This window comes from Acytostelium subglobosum (genome assembly GCF_000787575.1).
Source record: "Acytostelium subglobosum LB1 DNA, scaffold: scaffold5, whole genome shotgun sequence".
Taxonomy (NCBI): domain Eukaryota; phylum Evosea; class Eumycetozoa; order Acytosteliales; family Acytosteliaceae; genus Acytostelium; species Acytostelium subglobosum.
Genome location: NW_012236527.1, coordinates 183,319 through 198,176, shown reverse-complemented (window position 1 = coordinate 198,176; position 14,858 = coordinate 183,319). Strand labels below are relative to the sequence as shown.

Below are 14,858 nucleotides of genomic sequence, written 5' to 3'. Positions count from 1 at the left end.
CGACTAGTGAAGTGCTGACTGTTTCACGACTACAAAMMAAGTTGTTAGATCTCGCGAACCAAGTGTGAGTGCCATGGGCACCATCTGTTGCCTGGGAGGAGAGCACCGCCAACCTCGTTGAGGTGGTTCTCGACGAAGTCGATGGAAGCGTCACAGACTTCCATGGCCATGTCGAAGAAGGAGATGGTGGCTGGGTCGAGGTAGTAGGACCACTGAGCGTTGTACCAGACATCACCACGCTTGATGATTCCCATAATTCCACGTCCCTCCTGGGTTCTGTTGGCGATAAAGTCACGGGCGTGCTGGATCAGGGTTGGGTTGGACAGCTTGATGGTGAACTCGTTGTGGCTGTCGGAGAAGACAAAGTAGGCGTTTCTGGCGTAGGCCAAGGTCACGGTGACCAGCATCAAGGCGGCAATAATTTGGAATGACTTCATTGTTATTATGAGTTTGTTAAATTGATTAATTGATTATTAGATGTAGCTAATTAATTAGTTCTAATTGAATTGATGTTTTAAAGATGTCCATGGACAAGTCTATTTATACTTTACCTCAACTTATAACATATTAGATAACTTTAAATGTGATAATGTCGTCTCACCCTTTCGTTTGCAGGTTTGTTCACAAAAGTTGACTTTTGGTGGGTGACATCCAATCAAAATACGAAAAGTTTATCACTAGATTCAAAAGGACACGGTTTGTAACCAAGTATGGGACTATGGTCCGACCTGAGAGACGGCGGGATAGGTCATAGGAGCTCAGACCTTAGAACCCCGAGCCTTGGTCTAACTATTATTTATCATTTAATCTCTCTTTGTATAAGGTACAATGTTAGTTATAATAAAGTGATCGCGGAATATTCATATATCCTATGTTGGGGGAGGAGTGGATGTATGCCATTAGGCTATTTATTCGAATAGCTGCTTGAGCCACCATCGTCATTGTCATTGCTATTTCCTTCTCCATTTCCATCACTATCACCATCACTTTTGGTTTGACTTGTGAAAGGTGAACTTGGTGCAGAGCTGCTGGACTTCTTGTTACCAAGATGGGATCGTCGGTGAGGATGAGGTGTATAGGTTGGCGCTGGTGACATCGATTGTTTGACAAGTTGAGATGGAGATGTAATATTGGTTGCTGTTATAATTGTAGTATTAGTTGTTGGTGTTGTTGAGGTGATGGTGGTAGTGTTAATCGGACCGTTTGAATGAATGTTTCCATGAATACTGGAAGGTGAAGTGGTTGATGATTTCTGTTGAGGATGAGGTTTAAATACAGGTGTCTGGGGCGATGACCTTGCAGATCGCATCTGGAATAGTCGTCTGATGACTTCGTAGTCTTTGTCGTCAATGTCTTTGTTGTTGCTGCTAGAGTATCCACCGCCACCACTGCCACTGCCACTGCCACTACCGCCAGAGATGTTGGTACCAGCAATATCAGGCAATGAGTGTAAGATATCTCGATTGTAAGGTGTGAGTGAGGGGCGGCGTCGACGGAAGCCCATTGGAGTGCTGCGACCAGACATCACGGGCGTTCCAAATGCCGGACTTGGTGAATCCGGTGAGAATATATTGGCATTGTTAAAGTTGAACGATCCCTCCTCATTAGAGTACATCTCATAAAATAACAATATATCCTTGTTCCTGTCCAACTGTCTTTCCTGTTCCTCGACATACTTTGTAAGCTGATATAGTATGGTATGTTAGTTCTCGACCGGCTTGACAACTTGATCAAGTGTATAGTGGGTACCTACGGATACAACTACTGCCTTGCCTCGGAACAGGAAGTAGAACTTGGGTAGGTATAGTACGAGTAGGGTTACCAGGACAAAGAGTAGAATGGATATTGTTGGAATGAGGAATTGGGCAGTCTGATTGGATTGCAGGGAAAATCGAAGTGGGATCAGAATACCCAGAATGATCAAGTAGTTGTACACAAGTATGGCAATATAGACGGGTTCACTGAATGTTCCCGGTGAAGAATGGAACTCTCTGCTCTTGTATATTAATACACAGCATGCAAATAATAGTATTTCCTAATTTTGATTGATTTGATGGATTGATCGAGAGTGAGTGAGTGAATGGTCGTTAGTGATGGTGAGCAAATACTTACCAAATATGCCAAGTTGATGACGATGTAGATGTAGGCGGAGTTGTTCTCGCATAAGTGGGCTGCCTCTTTGGGTCGGAAGACCAATCTCTCATTGTTTGATGATAGTACAACATTGAGAATTACCAACAACTATGGATGTTGATTGATTGATTGAAAGTTAGTGATTGATTGAATGCTATTGGCAGACACACAGAGAGATGTTACATACCAATGGTCCAAGCATAAGTAATGCAAGATTCCTTAAGAAGTTGGATGTCTTTACAAGTGATTCGGTCTGGAAGTTTAACTCCTTTCTGATTCGATATATACGGATGTTCTTGGCAATGACACTACATGTTATGGTGGACATGGCTAGTGGAAGTATGATGATTCGCAGCTTACAGGTAACAGAGTTGACAAAGTATAGGGGGAAGATGGATGATTGAAGAAGGAGTGCTGAGAAAAGTATGATCAGGAGGAAGGCACGGTTCGAGTATCGGATGATCTTGTTGTTCCAAAAGATGATGATCATGATGATACATGCAATGACCAATGCCATCTCCAAGAATATGAGTATGAACATGATGTTGACCAGATGCTTTGGGATCTTGGAGAGTTTAAGACAGTGATATACGCCACCAACGACGAACGGTTGGGTGCCAGGCGGGCATTGCTTAAAGTAGATCAAACATACAAAGTCACCAGTGGCAGGTGGCGGGTCTGATGTGAAGGTCAGGTTGCACTGGCTGCCTGGTGGACCACTCAGTTCCAGTTGCCCCAGCTGCTGAATGCCCATCTTTGTGGCCGATGCCATGGTGATGCCCTCGAGTCGTACGTTGGGACATGAATGGTACACTCGATATGTAATGTCGTTGTATCCTCGCAGTGTGTTTCCAAATGCGTCATACGAGATGATGGACACGGTGAAAGTCTGTGGTGTCTCAAAGTGTCGCGGTAAATTGGCAGAGAAGTTGTAGTAGTTGGTGTTGACGTCGTCGCCGTGATCAGCATGATTTTTGGAGGTCGTACAATTGATACAATCATACTCGCATAGTATGTCCTGAGTGTAGAATGTGATGGCACCTGCAAAACTGACCATATTGCCCGATATATCATTGTTGGCAAAGTAGTTGGTACACACTGTATCATTCCATCTCTTTGGATTCATATAATAAACCATGGCGCCATATGGAGATGTGTTGTTTGTCACGAAGCTCCTCGTCATTGTGAGTGATCCAGTTTGATCAAGTTTGAGTACACCTGCAACCTGCGGTCAATAAATCAATCAATTATGGTAATGTTAATAGAAAATGGTCACTCTAGATCGAAGTTGATGATGAGTTAACCAAACTTACGAATGTTCCAGTGTTGTTGTTAAAACTTGTTTGAGAAAGAGTGATGTTGTAGCGGTTCCTGGCCTCGATCAATGCGTTCTTGTAGGTGTTGTTGGCGAATGTCGTCTGGGAGACAAACAGTTCGGCCATGTTGTCCAAAAAGATTGTCGTGGCCGACATGCACTTGATGAAATCAGAATGATGAACACGCATCGTCGAACTATTCTCAATAATGATCAATGAGTCTGTCGTCCTACAACTCATGAACCTACAGTTCATAATGAACACTGGTCCATTACCGTATGACTCTACTATCCTACCTTGAATACCTTTGATTGAATGATTGAGTGAGTGAGTGAATGAGTGGGAGAGCGTACACAAAGTACATACGCTTGAACCATGACTCCATAATGACAACTACTGTATTGGAATCTGATGTGATGATTGAGGCAGAGTTGTTGACTGCCACGCAATCCATGACCATGGTGAAACTGTTGGAACTGGCAGAGAATAGTGATGATGCACGCATTACATTGTTTTGAATGATGCTGTGCTCCACCAACAACCATGAACTTGTTCCAAACATATTGCTCTCCGTTCCAAAGTTTGAATCAAAGATACATCCAGTAAAAGATGAATATGTATCATCGCTCAACAATGCTATACCTGATATTATCGCAGTATTCGATTGAAATATTGAATAATATGCTCTAAATTCTACATTTCTGGCCCTATTATATATTATTTTGATCAGTACAGTGTCGCAGTTAATTGATTGATAGATCACTTACATGATCAGTAAAGAGAATGTGCTGTAATTGTTGTGAAACCTGCATGTCGAAATATATAATGAGTTATACACTAGATTGATTGAGTGATTGAGATTGGAATAGTTCCAGTGATTGAGTTATTGAGTGAGTGATTGGAATAGCTCCAGTGTTTGAACGGATGACTACAATACATACCTCCAGTGATACCATATGTTATAGTATTGGAAATGAATAGACTCTTATAAATGAACATCCTGGTATCAAATGAATATATAAGGGAGACAGCTTTGTTCATCACAAATCGATTGTGTGTCATCACAACTCTTGAAGCAAACGAAAGGAATATTGTCGATATCTTATTACCCTTAAATATCGAGTTGGTAACAGTGGCATATGCTATAAATGTTCCAAATGTTAGTCAAGTCTGTTCCATGCATGTACTGTACAACACTCAATCACTTACAATCATATATTTGAAAGAGATAGAGAAATGTGTTGTTTGTCACTATAAGTCGATCAATGGATACTGATGTGTAGAATAGTTTGATGTAGGCTGGGACATTGTTGTATGATTCGACAAGATTGCTACCATCGTTGTATTGTGTGATGATGGGCCAAGAGTATGTGCCGTCCAGTGTGATGTTGGATACAAAGGCTGTTGTGAAAACCAAGCGTAGCCATGAGCCACTGGAGGGGAGGATGATGATGGTGCTACCCTTCTCATTCCTCGTGCCAACTATCGATATGACTTGAAGAAAGAACTCGGCGTAATTCTGATCAGTGTAGTTGTACAGGCCTGGTGCCATTGTGATTGTAATGTTTGATAGGATTGTCATGTATAATGTTTGATTGGCGACACCCTTGAATGAGAAGCATGGAGTCTCCACCGTTGATCCACATTTCGGGTCATCTATGCCATCAGGTGCCAAGTAAAATTTGATCTCTCTGTCTAATGGTCTAATATCTCTAAATCTTGCTGGTATAATACTCTCCACAAGTCCATTGAATGATTTGTCTGATTGGGTGATTGTTAGTTAGTTAGAGTCCATCCATCCATCCATCCATCCATCGATCAAATAATCAAACAAGTAAGTACCTTGGAAATGAAATGTCTGTGAAGGATCTGATGGTGATTGTGAAGGCGGTATTGGAACGGGGATGGGAACTCCACGGACTGGTGGAGTGTCTGGATTGGGTTGTGTTTGTATTGGTTCCTGGCTATATATCGGTTGTATCAACATGCTGCTGATGTTGAACAACAGCAGGAACAACAACAGTGTATTCTTTAGAAGCATGATGATTATAAAATAATAATATTGATGACTTGGACATTGGCTGGCTGTTTGATTGGTGTCGCTGGACCTCTGTCTGTCTCTGTCTCTGTCTCTACCTCTCTACCTCTCTACCTCTCTATAGTCTATGCTCTCTTTCTTAGGATTTGATCAACATGTTGATTCCAGGTTGGACAGTAATCTAAACAGGGTTGACTCAACAACGATTGATTGTTGGCTGATTGGCAACTCACACCTCAGCCCACGCACTCTAACTCACTCACTCACTCTCTCACTCTTTCACAATCTTCTCTCTCTCTCATTCATTCATTCATACATTCATACACCTAATGAATGAATGAGCAACATCCATCATGGACCTATCAATGTGAACATTGGCCATATGAATGAGAAGAAAGGGAGTCGAAATCAGCTAGTTCGTAAGGTACGGGTAAGGGTAGTGTAGGGTGTGAATGAATGAATGAGCGGAGGAGGGAGTGAGGTAAATTAATTGCACAACCTAGCATATGTTTGTTTGTTTGTTATGTATCTGATCATATGACTCCAACCCCATTCGAGCAAAGTGATCTACCCAAAGACAGTTTGGGGGATAGGTGGATGAGTGATTCTGATCAATTAATTGTGTGTGTGTGATGGAAAGAGAGAATTAGTGAGTGGGTTAGTGTGAGCAGCTGATCAGGTATTTGTGTGGTCCATCCAGTCGAGGTTGATGTTGATCAGTGATCGTGTAAATAATATTTATATTTATTATTTATTAATTATTAATAATAATATTTCTCATCTCATGTTAAAAAGATGACCGGTCATCCATACACAAACTCAATTGATGGAGATACAGCGAATGTCAATCCAGGGAGGCCCGCCATATGCCCTCAAAGCGTGGGGATAGAAAGAACTTAGTCGTCGTCATTGTCTCACGAGCTCGCCTCCAAACCATTTCATTCATCCATCTCATCCATTCTTCTCATTTAAACTAGCAAACAAACAAACACAACAAAACATTTGATGATGTAAAGAAGTAACGAATCGCTCGATCACTTATCACATTTATATATTTATTCGTATACAATGGTCCATGGACCTTAGCGGATGTCCAGCTCACTCTTGTTGTAGAGCTTCTCGAGACTGCATGATGGAGAGTACAGGCCGGCCTCTTTGGAATTGGGGAACACGTTCCAGAACCGCAGGGTTTGGTCGCCGGCACCAGTGACAATGGATTGGCCATCGGGCGACACCGCCAGATAGAGGACACGAGTGCTGTGGCCCGTCAGTGTGGTCACCGTCCGCAGACTTGGGTAACTCCATATGGTGATCTGGTTCTGTGAGTAGCCGTGTGTGGACACCAACTCGTTGACATTCTTGGACCAGGCCAGGTTGCACACTTGGGAGCCAGTGTCGATTGATTGCAGCGAGGTTCCAGTTGTTGTGTTCCAGAAGCGGATGCACTTGTCTTGTGTGCCACCACCTGAGGCTAACAGTCCGCGTTGGTGTGGCGACCAGGCGATTGCCTTGACGGCCGCTTGATGGTACTTGAGCTGGTAGAGGGGACGCGTTTGATTTGATTCCCAGACGGCCAAAAGGTTGTCGTTGCCGCCACTGGCGAGCTGCTGTCCGTCGGGCGACCACTTGAGTCCACAGATCTCGTTGCGATGGCCGACAAGACGGGAGGTAAAGTGGGCGCTATCTCGGACGTCGTGGTGCAGGATCATCTTGTCCTTGCCACCACTAGACAGTATGTGATTGTTCCACGCCAGGGCATTGACGCGCGCCGTGTGGCCTTGCATCTCTCGGATCTTTTTCTTCTTGGTCACGTCCCATATCTGCACCAGACCGTCACTGCCGCCGACCGCCAAATGCGTGCCGCGCTGTATCCACGACAGGGATGTGACGTTGGAGTTGTGGGCCTCGAGGCCATAGTCGCACAGCTTGGAGACGCGAGCAGTCGACGCGTTCCACAGGTAGATCGAGCGCTCCAGAGCAACCGCCAGTATGTTTTGAGAGCTCCAGTCGATCAGGTTGAGATAAAAGTCGTCCAAGATGTTTGGCGCATCCAGCACCTTGTAGGGCACCTTGGGGATCTTGCGATTGGGCTTGCGGGGCGACGACAGGAGCTTCTGCGAGTCCTTACTCAGCGGGGACAGACTGTAGGGCGAGTCGGCATTGTCCATCAGCTTCTTCTTTGGCGACTTGAATTGGAGTATGCGGTTGGCGCTGGATGGCGAGTCGTTGGGGTCGCTGTCCAGAAGATCCAGCTGCTGTGAAAGGTTGGAGCGGGGCGTGCCCGGTGCATTGTCGAGGTCGCCTGTGGCGGCGCTGAGGTGATGGTGCTGTGACACCAGGTTGTGATGTGTGTTGGTGATGTTCATGACGCCAGAGACGTTGCCACTGTTGCCGCTATTGCCGCTGTTGCCGCTCTGGTACTTGTATATGGGGTTGGCGAGCTCCAGGATGTAATTGCTGTGGCTACTACTGCCACTGTTGCCGCCCAGGATCTCATTCTTTAGTATTATGTTGTAGGCCAAGTTGGGCTCGAGCTGTGTCTTTTCTGAGCCATTGTTACCACTGTTGTTGCTGCTATTGTTGCCCATGTTGTTGTTGTTATTGTTGATCGCACCATTGTTTGTTTGAAAGAGTGATTGGTTCGAGAGTGATGATGATGTCGGTGCCACGTAGTCGAACGTTGAGAACTTGCCCAGAGTCTCTGCGCACACAGACATTGGAATGAATCGATCTCCATAGTTATTTGAATTGATCCTGCTGCTGCTACTGCTACTACTACTATTATTAATGCTACTATTACTGCTGTTGTTGTTGATGTTGGTGCTTGAGTCGCTCACTATATATACATTCTCATTGTTGTTGCTGCTGCTGTTGTTGCTATTGTTGTCTGATGTTGAACTAGTAGATGTATACTCGTCAAATAGTGATTGATTGAAGCTGGACATTGGTATCGGATTGGCAGCTGCCTGTGAATAGATCTTCTTGGGCGATCCCCTCGACGGCGATCGTAGCCTTGATTCATAGTCTGAGTGGAACATGTTGTGTGTAGGTAGGTAGAGAGAGAATGTACAATGATGGATGATGATGAAGTCTTGAGATCTTGATGAATGAATGGATGTTCCAAATGTGAAAACAATGAGAGAGAGAGAGAGAGAGAAGAATTGTGTTCGATTCGACTCGCCTGGTGTTGTTTGATGTTGTTGAGTGTTGGGTTTGATTGATGGTTGTGAATACAACCTTTGTGAACTGCTGCTCGTCGTCGAGTTGCTAATGCTACTGCTACTGCTACTGCCTTAATGTCTGCTGCTGCTGCTGCTGATATGCTTTTAATGCTGTTTCTAAAGATCTAGTCGAGGAATTGAACTATCTAACAAACTTTCAATGTTAATAATGTGTTGCTGTTTTGCCTGTTTGTTGTTGTTGTTGTTGTTGTTGTTGCTGTGTTGCTGCTGCTGCTGCCTCGTGTGTGTTGTTGTTGTAGAATGAAGTTGTAACAACAAGAGGGGAAAGGGGAAAGTTTAATAATGACAACTGTTATGGATGGATGGATGGATGGATGGGATTGTTGTTGTTGTTGTTTGGTCTGTCGACAATCTTTGTGTGCACACATGCTTTGTCTACTCTATATGTTGTGTTGTGTGATGTGATTGAAGTGATACAATATGATGCGCGTATGTGAAGAGAGAGGGGTACGCAAGCATGGATCCCGTCGCCCCCTCGTTGGAGGGTTGTACGACTGACTGACACTATGAGAGATAGACCATGATACCGTTGTGTTTGTGGCGCGCATCATGCTTATAAAGCATCCATCAGTGTTGCCATAGAGTGGCAAGTGTTGCATGTATTTGGCCTCATTCATTCAATCGACAAGCCAACACACAGGTCTATCAAGCAAGCATTTGAATATTTGAATGGAGCTGTATAGTCCATACTACTAAAGCGCCTTCATCTTGCCTTGCCTTCATTTCTTTGATTGCTCGCTGGTTGGCTGGCTGGTAGTAGTGGAAGTAGTGGCCTTAAGCGCGCAAGTAAACATCGCCCATAATATTGTTGTGTTTGTGTTTCATGAGTGCGATGATGATGTTGTGCGCGAAGAACTCACTTCCAAACCCACCACAAACATATTCACGCAAATTGCAATTTGATGGTGAGTGATGGTTGGATGGATGGACGGGTTGATGGATGTTTGGATGGATGGATGTAGGCAAACAAACAATGTTTGTGTTGTTGTTGATGACAATGTTGTTTGATATGCTCCACATCCGTCCAGCTACATATGATAAAATGGTACCTGTTTGTTGTATATTGTTGTTGTGTATGTTCTGTGAGGAGCCTTACCTTGATGGATATGTATCTGTTCCTGGTGCTGTGCTGTTGTTTCAACTATTGCCACTAATGAGCTGTGAGCTTCGAAGAAGTGGTTGGTGATCTTGGTGACAAGGAAGGAAGGTAGTAGGGAGAGGATAGAGAGAGAGTGAGTCCGATGTTATGTGGAAAGCGTGGAAATTGCCTGATGATTGTGCGTGCCTGTGTGGCGGTGGAGGATGGTGAGTGTGTGTATGTGTGTGAAGGTGATGTTGGTGGTGGTCAATGTGATTGAGGTGGTGTTGAAGTGAGTGTGCCTTTTTGAACTTTTGATTTTGAACGTAACAACCACATCACCGTTATGAATTTTTATTTAATTTTAATGTTGTGTTTTTTCCACTCCCCCAACCATCAGTTCAAAACAACAACAACAAAAAATCAATCAAATAACTAATTGACAAAATATTTTGGCGCCAATTTGTCAATCTCCTGATTCAAATCTCTCCGTCTCTATCGAACTTGGTTCAGACCTTATTGCCTCAAACAAGATCTTGTCTTGTACGTGCACAAGGGTCATCATCCTCTTGAGTACACCAAGTGTTCATCCTTCGACCTTTGTTTGTTTGAAGACTCAACATAATTATTCAATATGGTCAATTCTGCATTTATTGCAATGCTGGCACTAAGGGGTATTGTCAATATGTATTATTATACATGACATGTATAGATGTATGTTTTACATGTACACGAAGAGACAGGCAACAATAACAAACATAGCACACCGCCGATCACTTAGTTTCGCGGGGACAGGTGTAGTTGTGTTGTGTGTTGGGGGAATGCTCTCAGACAACGGGGTCACAAACACTCAATCCTCAAAAATGAGGATACTTTCAAGTCGCGTACCCCTCGCCATTGTATTATTGTTGGCGCCCATCAATCAGTATCAGACCATGCTCGTCGACACACAGGAGTCTGTAATCATAGGCATACTAGCATGACCTTATAAGTATCCATATCCGTATCCATTTTTTTCAAATTATCCTTTTTTAAATAACTATTACTACTAGTATCTTTTATGAGACAACAACTCTAGCAAAGGACACTTCTACCATCTTCACCTTCACATCCAATCCATCAACATACATAACATATTTAGTAAACATATACATATATAGTAAACTTAACATTTTGTGTTTGATTAAATTAAACATGTTTGACCTCTCTCTATCATCCAAATCATACAAATATATAATACTACTTACTTTAACATTCATTTGTTGTTGTAATATTCATTGTAGTTATGGTATGTGTAATACTTCTTAAGCTCACATTCACATAGACAAACAGACATCTAACTCTTATCCACAACCCAGCCAAACATATAGATACTTATCAACTCTCAAACTGCTCCAGTAGTAGCAGTAGTATTAAGAATGGTAGTAGTTGGAATATATCCATTTCAATACATAAAGTACAAAATACAACAACACAATTAATTACACTTGCAAACTCATCACACTCAAACATAAAGAATTCCACCGATATCAACAACACCAACAACACAATTACAGTTAACATGTCTGAAATTGACATGGAAATGAACACTATAAGGTCCATCAAACAAAAGATGTCATTGGACCAACAAAGAAAAGACAAACTATCATTCGATAGTCTTATATTTGCTGCCATCATTGGCGGTCTCCTGGTATTCGTCATATCATAATGTTTGTTAGATCAACAATCATTATATTATATTATATTATAAATACACTATATTGTACACAAATGTATTATTCTAAATCCAATCCCAATCCAATCCAATCAATATATTGATCATGGTTGATAATATGTGTTTGACAGTCACTGTTTATTTTGCCCATCCAAAGTCGCGGTTCAATAGCTTGTACAGCTTCTCATTCTGTGGTCTAAAGTATTCTACTAGCATCGCGCGAGTATCATTGTTCATAGGTCCATGTGGAACAACATTCTTTGGTCTAAACTCTCCATAATCATACTCTGGCAGTCCCAAAAATAGTTCCACATCACTCATCACTAAGTTGTAAGTTGTAAGTTAGTATCCATCAAAGTGATTATCCTTGTATCCATCTGTCTTATACATACCCTTCTCTGGTTGATTTGCAATGTCCTCATAACGGACGATGTGAATTTGGTCCAATGGGAAGTAGTTGAGCCAGTGCTCCAACTGATCATAGTAGAGTGACTTAGCCAACATACCAAAGGTGGGGTGACCAGAGGCGTGCAACATGTTGCCAGTCTGGAAACACTTGTCGCACTTCTTGCACTCGGCATAGAATGTCCAGTTCTTATCGTTGTGCAGCTGGAAGTACGGGTTCTCAAGATCGAACGAGTCGTCCGGTCCAGCCGTCAGCTTCCACTCATCGAGCGCTGCTTTGTAGCGCTCCTGGCCTCGCACGCACGTGTCGATCACATCGATCTCCTCGCGCACCATGTCGTCGAATGACAGGGGCTTGACAAGTGTGGCAGCTTCATTGCGGTTTCTGTTGTCCTCCATCCACTTTAGCGAGAAGTGGTACTGGCTGAGTGCGCGGTCCACTGGGTCGCGCAACATGAGGATCAACTTGACGCTGCGAAGTGTGGAGAAGATGCGCTGCGCCGTGAACGGATTATTTACATAGAATGGCGTGGCTTCGCCAATGAGTTTGGACTGCTCTTTGCTGCCGCCTGCGATGGCAGGCTCAAAGTGGTCGCCATAGAACTGGATACCCTTGTAGTAGAAGCTGTTGAAGTACCAGATCTCCTTCTTGGTGTGCTTGGCCACCAGTGGATGCGTCTGGATGTAAAAGTCTAGGAATGTGGTGCCGGCCTTCATTGAGCCAATCACGATGAAGTTGGGAAGACACACCTGCTTGCCCTCGGTGATGGGCATGCATGTGTTGGGGATCTTCTGTGTGGTGCTCTTGCGTCTAGCCTCTATTTGCGCCGTAATGTTGGCGTGGTCCTCCTTGGACAAGAACTCCTTCTTCCTAAGCACGCCAGACTTGCCATTGTGTGGTTGATGTGGTTGCTCGGGCTGGTGTGGTTGATTGGGCTGGCCATTGTTCTGAGAGAGATGGGCGATCCTCGCCGACAGCTCCTTCAATGTCTCTTGTTGTTGTTTCTGTATTTCCAGCAACTGATCCAATGTTCTCATTGAGTTGCTGTTTGTGTTGATAAGGCCACCACCATTATTATTGTTGTTATTACTATTGTTGCCAGCTTCGGTTGTTGTCATATATATTTGAAATCCGATGATTCCAACAAACACCAACACCAAGAAGTATATTATCTGTTTCTTCTCTACCATTGCTAGTGCCATCTTTCTTTAAATATTGTGTTGTTTCTAATCTAGATATGTTTCAATGTACAAGCATGCTCCTATATTCGTCTTTATCTCGATCTATTTGTATAACTATATATATATATATATATGTATGTATGTCTATCTTTGTGTGTGTGTGTGTGTGTGAATGAGTGATGTCTTTGATCAAACTTGTCAAATATGTCGTTGGCCCTGACGAAGTCGATTAATTAATTCTTGAGGCAACAAATATCTGCACACGTGTGTGTGTTGAGGACCACAGAAATGCAACTTTCAAAGGATTATTATAAATATTATTTTTTAATAAATAGAGTGAGATAAGATTGGACAAGATCATTGCGTGGGTTTGGACGATTGCAAAGCTAGTGCAATCAGAGAAAAGTTGTTAGACAACTACCTTTCGTTTCGTCAGTCGACACGTAGTAGTTTGGTTGACTGACTGATTGGGGAGTGCAGTGTGTTTGAGTAGTTGATAGGATGATGGGTTGTGATGTGTTTAAGCCTCATTTCCTACTTCTTGAATTGAATTAACTCCTATTCTAATATTTGAATGGCCGTCATTGGAATGATGATCATTATCGAATAAAATCCAAAGTCGGTATTCTCTATCTACTTCTACATCTGGAATTTTGTTCAAGTATGCTGGCCATTGTTCTATTTATCGCCAACTTACAACAATGTTCTATATCATCTTCATCCAGTTGTGTCCCTACGAATACCCTCAAGTCTTCGAAACAAGCCACGTCTGAAAATTCAGGTAAATGACTATCAATATTAGAGTACCGACTTTGTTTAAAAGGTGGCTCTGGAGTAGATGATTCATTGTCTAGTCGTGGTCTTTTGTTATTCATATTGATGATAACAGTAACTTCATTGTTCTTTGTCATTATATTATTATTTGTTTCGGAAATTAAAGAGTTATTCTTTTTATAATCTTGGATACCAACTTCATTCATCATATTAATGTCTGTACCAAGATGGTCAATGTTATAATACTCAGTATTACTAGTAGCCATTACATTATGACTAATTATATTGTGGACTTTCAGTCTTCTCATTCCTTGTTAACTTACAGATCTAAACTTCTTAGAATGACAGGATGTTGTATCAAATATGGTATTTATTTATTCGATGATGTATATATTATATATTATTTGTAGCAATTATTATTATTGAATGTTAAACGTTCTCTTTGATGTTGATGATGATGGTGAATGTACAACACCCTCTTCCTCTTCATCACTGTCGTCCATAATGGATGTTGATCGGTTGGTAAAGTTGAACACGTGCTTCTTGCCATCGCTCGGTGCTTTGTTGACAGAGTAGGTGTTGTTGTCATCGTCACTATTGTTGTTGTTGTCATTGTCGTCGTAGAGACCGGGGAACTTGGATCCTTGTCCATCGTCGTCGATCTCAAACTTGGGAAGCATCTTGTACCTGGACACTCCATTTCTGAAGCGTTGACGGATGAGACATCCGGCAACACCGATCAGAAGAGCACCGGCCAACAGTCCTCCAATGATCTCCAGCGCAAGAATGGCTGACGATCCGTCTCGCTTGCAGTCGCTGCCAGAGTAGCCTGGCGCACATGTGTCGCAGTGTGCGCCGACGTAGTTGCTTGGACACTTGCATTGGCCATTGCTGTGGTCGCACGATCCCTTGCCACAACCACCATCGCACTCAAATGCTGCTGTGCAGTAGGGGAAGTTGGCGTAGCCTGTGGCAC

At 42.9% G+C, this 14,858-nt stretch overlaps 5 protein-coding genes across 5 annotated transcripts; all 5 read right to left on the bottom strand.

The window, feature by feature from the left end:
• Positions 1 to 91: 91 nt before the first annotated feature.
• Positions 92 to 437, bottom strand: SAMD00019534_028460 (hypothetical protein; the record flags this gene model as incomplete). Its single annotated transcript, XM_012900979.1, has 1 exon — positions 92 to 437. A coding segment is annotated over one exon (346 nt), but the record flags the coding sequence as incomplete, so codon positions are not given.
• A 467-nt stretch (positions 438 to 904) lies between these two features.
• Positions 905 to 1,615, bottom strand: SAMD00019534_028450 (hypothetical protein; the record flags this gene model as incomplete). Its single annotated transcript, XM_012900978.1, has 2 exons — positions 905 to 1,137; positions 1,228 to 1,615. 2 exons carry the CDS (start codon positions 1,613 to 1,615, stop codon positions 905 to 907), a joined length of 621 nt encoding a protein of 206 aa, XP_012756432.1.
• An 87-nt stretch (positions 1,616 to 1,702) lies between these two features.
• Positions 1,703 to 5,490, bottom strand: SAMD00019534_028440 (hypothetical protein; the record flags this gene model as incomplete). Its single annotated transcript, XM_012900977.1, has 9 exons — positions 1,703 to 2,035; positions 2,113 to 2,241; positions 2,321 to 3,358; positions 3,447 to 3,754; positions 3,816 to 4,156; positions 4,217 to 4,286; positions 4,391 to 4,591; positions 4,659 to 5,210; positions 5,292 to 5,490. 9 exons carry the CDS (start codon positions 5,488 to 5,490, stop codon positions 1,703 to 1,705), a joined length of 3,171 nt encoding a protein of 1,056 aa, XP_012756431.1.
• Positions 5,491 to 6,569: 1,079 nt separating this feature from the next.
• Positions 6,570 to 8,525, bottom strand: SAMD00019534_028430 (hypothetical protein; the record flags this gene model as incomplete). The annotated part of the gene is made up of 1 exon (XM_012900976.1): positions 6,570 to 8,525. The coding sequence occupies one exon, from the start codon at positions 8,523 to 8,525 to the stop codon at positions 6,570 to 6,572; it is 1,956 nt and encodes a 651-aa protein (XP_012756430.1).
• Positions 8,526 to 11,665: 3,140 nt separating this feature from the next.
• On the bottom strand, positions 11,666 to 13,135 carry SAMD00019534_028420 (hypothetical protein; the record flags this gene model as incomplete). Its single annotated transcript, XM_012900975.1, has 2 exons — positions 11,666 to 11,844; positions 11,914 to 13,135. Coding segments are annotated over 2 exons (1,401 nt in total), but the record flags the coding sequence as incomplete, so codon positions are not given.
• Between the last annotated feature and the right edge of the window lie 1,723 nt (positions 13,136 to 14,858).